Genomic DNA, 7,663 nt, shown 5'->3' on the forward strand with positions numbered 1-7,663 from the left:
GGGCCCTCGATAAATAATCATAATAAATATTTAGAATTCAGGATAGGCCGTTTAGTGAATCTCACGGCCTTCTCAAAAAATAATAACGCGTTAGGCTCTTTAGGCGCGACTTAATTAAATCATATTCTTAAATTCGGGTGCACATTGATGTGACCCAAATCCAAATCTCAACGAAGTCAAAATGTGTTGACAATCACGGGCGCATTGATTGTGACGTGGTTCGAGATGCATTTTCACGACGTTGCAATTCTATAAAAATAAGTGATAATGATAAAAGCGGTTTAAACTTAATAAAAGCACGTAAGTCATAACATGTATTTAAATCAGATATTTAGCCATTATAACAATTTAAGCGACCGTGCTAGAACCACGGGATTCGAGGGTGCCTAACACCTTCCCTCGGGTCAACAGAATTCCTTACTTAGAATTTCTGGTTCGCAGACTTCATTTGGAAAAGTCGAAAATTTCCTCGATTTGGGATTCAAGATAAACCGGTGACTTGGGACACCAAAAGCCAAACCTTTCCCAAGTGGCGACTCTGAATTAAATAAATAACCTCATTTCGAATATTGTCACTTAAATTGGAAAAATTCCCCTCGCGCATTTAACCCTTCGGGGCCGGGCGCGCAAAAAGGAGGTGTGACACTTCCTATTAAGAAAATGTTGAAAGATGTTAATCTTTATGAAATAGACTAATAATGAAATAATGCCAATCTTTTTGAATAGCGGGAGTAAAAAGGTAAGAATATTCCAATGATTTAATAAATCTGGAAATATATGTATATAACTATCAATTCCTTGGATTTTAAAAATCAATTCCTACTAAGTCACCTTCACTTCCGAAATGGCCTCTAGGCCACACTTTGAGGTAGAATGTTACAAAAAAAAGTATTATGCTACTTGTTTTTTGTTTTCAAATTAAAAGAAAAAAAGAAAAGAAAAATTACAAACATTAATAAGTAGTAACCGTATTTAAAGAGCAACAGTATCGGCCAGAAATAAAAACAGATCATAGGCCGTGCTAAAAAGATGAGTAAATTATTATGAAACTGTTAGGAAAGTATTAAATAAAACTCATCCCCAATGTTAGCTCAAGGAGCTTTCCAATAGTTTTGCACAATGCCATTTTATTGATTCACAACAGACCTTCTAATATGGGATGATCTTCAGCAGGGTTTTTTAGGTTAATATTGGATGACAGTTTCTGAAGATCCTTCTCTAATGACCCAAGCTCTTCATTCATCAGCCTAAGTGTTGCCGTGGTGTCTTCAATTCCAAGGATAAGTTCTTGTCTCCGTATGCTTATTCTTTTCATGCTAAATATGTCTTCAACCTTTGCTAAACGTTTTTCAAGCCAGCCTATCTCAATACCACTCAGTTTCAAGTCCCGAAGGTAACGTTTAGCTTCACTATGATATTTGATGTCCATGTTCCCCGTGGTGAACTGTCCGAGCAAGTAAACTAACTCCGCCAAAATCTCCAAGCACATTGATTGGAAAATGGGACTTGTTGCCTTGAAACTTGAAAGCGTGCTAGGGTACTGCGAGATAATCCTGTTCAGTATTGGGATATATCGTCGAGCCACATGATAACCCTCCCAATGGACTTTCTCGTCAGCATGACCAGGTCCATCATAAGGAATTTGACTTGAAATAGATGTGGGATGCATAGCTTTGGAAGAGTTCTGCTGATCTTTATTGAAAAAGTTTTGCATATTGTGGTTTTCAGAAGGAGATTGCCCATGCAGAGGAAAATCTGTTCCTTGAAAGTTTTGCCACTCCTCAGAATCTACAATGACAAGTTAGTCAACAACTGATGAAACTCAAAATAAACGGATAAATGCTGAATCGCTCGGATTGTTCCAAATTCTTGTGATTATGCCATAAAACAAACATTTGACACAACATAAAGAGGTGTACCTTGCATAATGGGCAGGAAGTGATCATTGTCTGTGTTTGATGAGACTGTGTAATCCAGAGGGAGATTCTGTGAAACTATTGGAAGGATATCCTTGATTATCTCTGTGTCCTCCAGTTCCAGTCCTTGAATCGGGTTGAAATCCCAAGAACTTGACGTGATCGCTTTAGGTTCCTCCGTACCTCTGATGCTTTCTATTTCCGCAGGATTTGATACCTCATTATGTTTTCTTGTGCCACAAGTTGACTCTACATTGCCTTCCAGAGGAGAAATGTATATAGTGTGATCACTGTGTCTCTTCTCCCCTATTCCCGAAGGTGTCATACTATGTTGAGGAGGAGAGTAGACTATGGCCTCCGCATCTTCCATGTGTTCCTCATCTTCGTTAAGAAACACATTTGTATTTTGTGAAAATTGATTTATTTGCATCTGGTCTTTTTCATTCGTCATACATGTAAAACTAGGAAAGCACAGCCGAGTATTATGGAACATCAGTCAAGCAAGAAAGGTTTTTGGTTAAGTAAATCCTGAATATTCCATACCTCTCGTGAGAATTTGCAACTTCAGATGGCATCGTAAATGTCATGCTAACTCCAAGCCCACGGTTAATAGCTTCCAGGTATTTGTTCAAGCTTATAATAAATTGACTTGTTCTGTAAGGTTTAAGCACAAAAAAGAAAGGTAAAGGTGTCTTAAGCCATAGCATCTACACATGATGATTAACGCAGTGACTTGGTGGCTTACTGCGTCACAAAAAGAGTAGATTCTTATAGCGGAGAACACTTATGCAGACGTTTTCTGAGCCTACTAACTAGATTTTATTAAATGCTGTTCCAATTCCTCAAGTGAAGAAATCACACTGCAAATGTAATTGACTTACTGGGGTTTGCAGTAGACAGAAAAGGGTCTCTGGGATGCAAGAGCATCAGAAGCAGCAGCAAGCACTCCTTTGATATCTAAGCTGGAAGCTATTGGCGCTTCAACTGAGCTCTTCTCACAAAGTAGATGTCTAAACCCCACATGTACATCTCCATTCTCTTCCCTTCAGGGCAAATGAAACTAACTTAAATACACATGGCAGTATACAGACGCTATTATAGAAAATGCAGCACAACATAGAGACCTGGAACAAAATACCTTAAGAAGACAACTAGATCTCCAGCAACCAATTTTTTACCATTAACAAATGCACTCCAGCCATTAGTGAGTAGATGTCTCCTCGGGTGGCCTACTCAATTTTTATTCAGAGAAGACGTTAACTTAAAAGTATGAAAGGGCCAAACTTTTAACTTAACCAGTCAAATATTTGATTCTCCCAAACAATTGTTTGTGACACAATTAGCACTTAATTACTTTGTGGAGTCGAATAACTTTTTATTCGACCATTAGTTCATTAAATGTATTTTCATATTTCATTTTTTAAGATGTGTGGTTTATGGTACTATTTATTCTCCAAAAACCTACTATATGGTACTGTTGGGAAAAGGTGTTACCTCCAAAGACATGCTTAAAGCGCCATTCTTTGCCAGGAAGGTCTTTCACTACTAATTCCTGGATAGGTTTATCTCGAGACATATCCTGATCGAACAAGGATAACAGTCTAAAGAAATTAATGCCAAGTACTAATTAAGATTCTAGAGGAATATGAATAGAAAATTCTTCAAATTAAAAACTATTAGACAAGAAACACCACCAGAAGAGGAAAGCATTTCACAGCATCCTTTTGAGGAATAGACAAACCCCAATTACTTTTTGTATCCGAGGCAGTTAAAACCTTGCAGAATGAGTGGATTTGGGGCCTTGGAATCTCAGAATGATAAAAATCAGGATTTACTGGCTCTGTTTGCTGCAGAGTATAGCAGTGGATTGAATAGTAAGTTTCATCTAACATAAACCCTTTAAAATAACAAGCATGGTGATCTTGTTAAAATGGGATTTCTTCTTGTTAGAAAGAGAAAAGAAAAGTTGAAAATAATCTTACATCATGTTTTGGCAACAAATTAATTTCTGCACAAACTTCTTCCGAGATGTGCTCAACCTACAAAGTAAAACAATTATCACTAAACAAATAAGCCCCAGATCTTCTTACATCTAAAACTCAGCTTTAAGAACATAAATCTTGACGAACCGTTTTGCCCCTTATCAATCCATGATGCATCATGCTTAAGGAAACTACTGTAAAAATCCGTCCAAGTTTTCTGTTGTTTAACTCATTCCCATATCAATAACAGATGAACATCTCCTATAAAAAATAAGGAATCAAAACTAAACTAGCTGGTACTGTGAGTGCGCCTTCTACCAAAAATATGATGCAAATTCCTCATCCAATGCTTATCTCCAAGTTGGAACTGCATTGTTTTTCTATTAGAAATCGATCAATAACAGCCTGAGGTTTCTTTCTTGCAAAGTCAGCAGACGTTAGTATTTAATACCCCACCCAAAAAACTCCTCACCTGAAATTGTCAGGCGTTGGGAGGACTCCAACATAGGACTATGTGCACTTGATCCCAGTATATAATAGCAGAAAGTCTATTCCTCAATATCATAGTTGCTGATTTGCATAATCAAGATCCTCCAATATTCACACCAAAACAGAAATACAAGATTGGAAGCTTCCCATAAATCAGCAAAACAGGAAAAACATGTCTGTCTATCACGAGAAATGCAATTCTAGACTTGGTTTATTCACATTTCTAATGCTAACGGACCAGTCAAAAAACACCTGTAGAAGAAAACCTGAAGCTAGCTGAAACATTTATAAGTAGTATATACTATATACAAAAGTTAAGATTTTGAGCCCATTGTGAACCAATAATCACATGTCAGACATCATTTATGTTCCAAGACTGAACCAATGTATATTATGTCCAAAAAACTTCAACTAACTATTAATATTGTCTAATTCAGATCCGTCTACTTTCTTCGCATGTGTAGGCAATGGCATATTTTCAAACAAATTTTACACCTGTTTGCAGAATATAACAGAACAAAATCTTGGGGACAATTGCGATACTAAAAATGCCAAATAAAGTCATTACACTCTTTCATTAATCAATCATGGACTTTTCTCTACAGCCTAGGCAACCATAATCCAAAATGCTTAACGATGAAACTAATCTATGAATTTTCAGGAAAAATAAATGCTGCAAATGAGCAAGCATACCAGAAAACGAACATGAACAACACGGCAAAGGATCTTTAAGTATGGGTCTGAAATTGGTGTTCCTTGGTTCAGTTCCTGATTTGATGATTGCTCCAGCTACCCAAAAGCAGCCAAGGAAAATAGTAAAAAGAAAAACATTTTCTGAATATTGTGAACAAACCAGTGGAAAATCACAAGAACCAAGATTTGTTTGTACTTGAAAAAAGACCAAGAATACCTGCTTAATGTGAAGTCCAGGAAAGTAGTACACTTGTTCTCCAACTCTAGGAACATCCATGAATTGACCAGCAAAGGCCTTCCATAATTCCCTATACAGATCATCATCACCTGAGGTAAATAGAAATACAACTTTTAATTCTGAAAAGTTGAAAACATAATTAGTACTATGCTTTATCTAATAGCTTAATCTTTTATATTAAATGGTCACACGCTTCAACATGGTATCACAACACGCAGCTGAGGTCCTATAATTAAGTAAATAAGGTGCTATCTCTAAAATTAAGCTTTTAAATGAGACACTAAAATATGATCACACACTTCAACATCAATAACCCAAAAAAAAAAAGGAAAAATAGGGAATTTTAACATTTACCTCTAGAAGTAACATGGTTTTGTTTCTTTGGATGTGAAGGCCACATTTGTCAAGATAAAAAAACTGAAATATGAAAATGGATCGTTGTAATTTTAAGCAGATAATAAAATGGCATGTAACTTTATATGGTTGCATTGCTTCTGCAACTTTTTCTCCGTCAACGGATGGAAATGTAGCAGGTAATAACATATACTTGCGTGTGTGAGTGTGTGACATTTCCATTGGAAAAAAAAAAGTGTAAACACAAAAAATTCTAAGTCAGACCGACATTTGCAGGATTAAGAACCGGCCATTTTGACGAGAACTGATTAATTATATGGATAATGTGCATGATTTCTGAAAGCGATGGGTCCCTCCACTGGAACGAGGAAATTTGATGGGTTTTTAAAAAAGACTTCGGTTGACAAGAAAAGCACTCTAATTAGCCAAATTGAAAATGTCAACAATTCGGAAAAAGAATTTTAGTTAGGAGTCCTTTGATTTGTGCTAAATTACAATGCAAAAATTAGTAATTCAGGAATTATAATACAAATATTAATTCTTCGGAAAAGGGTCATATTTATCCATGTACTCTTTAAAAATGGTTATATTTGTCCTTCGTTATACTTTTTTGATATATTTATCCTTATCATTATACTTTAGGATCATATTTATCCATGTACTCTTCAAAGAGGGTTACATTTGTCATTCGTCATACTTTTTGACATATTTATCCTTACACTTATACTTTATGATCATATTTGCCCTCATCCATTAAATCCCCATGTCCCACCTTTGTTTTCCTACATGGTGCCTATGTGGATTTCTTTTTCCTCCAATTTAAATATGGTCAACTATTTAAGATAATTTAATTTAACCATAAACCATAAACCATAATTTGGTTGTCTGCACTTATTTGTGTCTTTGGGCAGCCAATATATAAAATATAGTGGCTTCATTCTGATAATTCACATTACTCTAATATTATTCGTCATTGTAGGTTTATGTTAAACCAGGTCGAAGATAAGGGGTGGAGCTAGAGTATTAGGTATGGTTTGAATGAACTCTATAGCTTTTGTTTAGATTTGTGTTCTATTAGGAAATACATTAAATATGTATAAATATTTAATTACGAACTTAATAACTAAAATGAGCTATGAGCAAGATCAGAACCCATAAACTTTAAATCATGACTCTGCCATCCAAAAAGTTGAATTATTTAGATATACTTTTTTAAATATGTAATTTTATTTTATTTTTGAAAAACATGAAAATTATATACCCAAATCACAAAAAAACTAGATGTTTTGACCCTTGTAATCGAATTCTTTCATATAAAATGAGAGGAGGGAGCAATATTTTCTTTTCGAGAAAAATATGTTTGAGGAAACCATCCTAGACAATATTAGGCTTCTGGCAGTGCTCTATTTTAAGCACGGACCTTTGTCATTAATTCCATTGTTGTGCAACTTCTCGTAATTTAATTTGGTTACTGCAATAATTGTAAGTTGTATCAGATTAGTGATTTTGAGTTCAAAGTTCTTGTTTGCCAATATGTTGTCGCTGCTATCCGAAAAATATGGAGCTGAAATAGTGCCATTATCTTAAATAGGTGACCATATTTAAATTGGGTGGGCAGATTAAATTATCTTAAATAGTTGACCATATTTAAATTAGAGGAAAAAGAAATCCACATAGGCACCATGTAGGAAAACAAAGGTGGGACATGGGGATTTAATGGATGAGGGCAAATATGATCCTAAAGTATAAGTGTAAGGATAAATATGTCAAAAAGTATGACGAAGGACAAATGTAACCCTCTTTGAAGAGTACAGGGATAAATATGATCCTAACGTATAGTGGTAAGGATATGATTCAAATTTGCTCATGAATTATGAGTGATCTCCTTTAATACTTGATCGTTGAAGTCAACTGTATCCCTGTTACAAAACTAGGCTAATTTTGCCCTTACGTAGTAAGGAGCTTAGCCAACGCAAGAAGGAAATAAATAG

The 7,663-nt window shown here is 35.4% G+C and overlaps 1 protein-coding gene across 6 annotated transcripts; it reads right to left on the bottom strand.

Moving 5' to 3' along the window:
- Positions 1-995: 995 nt before the first annotated feature.
- Positions 996-5,909, bottom strand: LOC104223639 (uncharacterized). 6 transcript variants are annotated; one of them, XM_009775104.2, is made up of 11 exons: positions 5,673-5,909; positions 5,298-5,407; positions 5,081-5,176; positions 3,899-3,955; positions 3,611-3,763; positions 3,411-3,495; positions 3,055-3,145; positions 2,798-2,959; positions 2,460-2,570; positions 1,920-2,377; positions 996-1,788 (listed from the first exon to the last, which is right to left on the bottom strand). In XM_009775104.2, the coding sequence occupies exons 1-11, from the start codon at positions 5,716-5,718 to the stop codon at positions 1,136-1,138; spliced, it is 2,022 nt and encodes a 673-aa protein (XP_009773406.1). In that variant the 5' UTR covers positions 5,719-5,909; the 3' UTR covers positions 996-1,135. The 6 variants fall into 6 exon arrangements, with proteins under 6 accessions (XP_009773406.1, XP_009773409.1, XP_009773408.1 ...); XM_009775107.2 differs by lacking the exons at positions 5,298-5,407; positions 5,673-5,909 and adding exons at positions 4,046-4,265; positions 4,371-4,639 and having other exon boundaries at positions 5,081-5,169; XM_009775106.2 differs by lacking the exons at positions 5,298-5,407; positions 5,673-5,909 and adding exons at positions 4,046-4,278; positions 4,371-4,639 and having other exon boundaries at positions 5,081-5,169.
- Between the last annotated feature and the right edge of the window lie 1,754 nt (positions 5,910-7,663).

Source organism: Nicotiana sylvestris, chromosome 5, assembly GCF_000393655.2.
Source record: "Nicotiana sylvestris chromosome 5, ASM39365v2, whole genome shotgun sequence".
Classification (NCBI taxonomy): domain Eukaryota; kingdom Viridiplantae; phylum Streptophyta; class Magnoliopsida; order Solanales; family Solanaceae; genus Nicotiana; species Nicotiana sylvestris.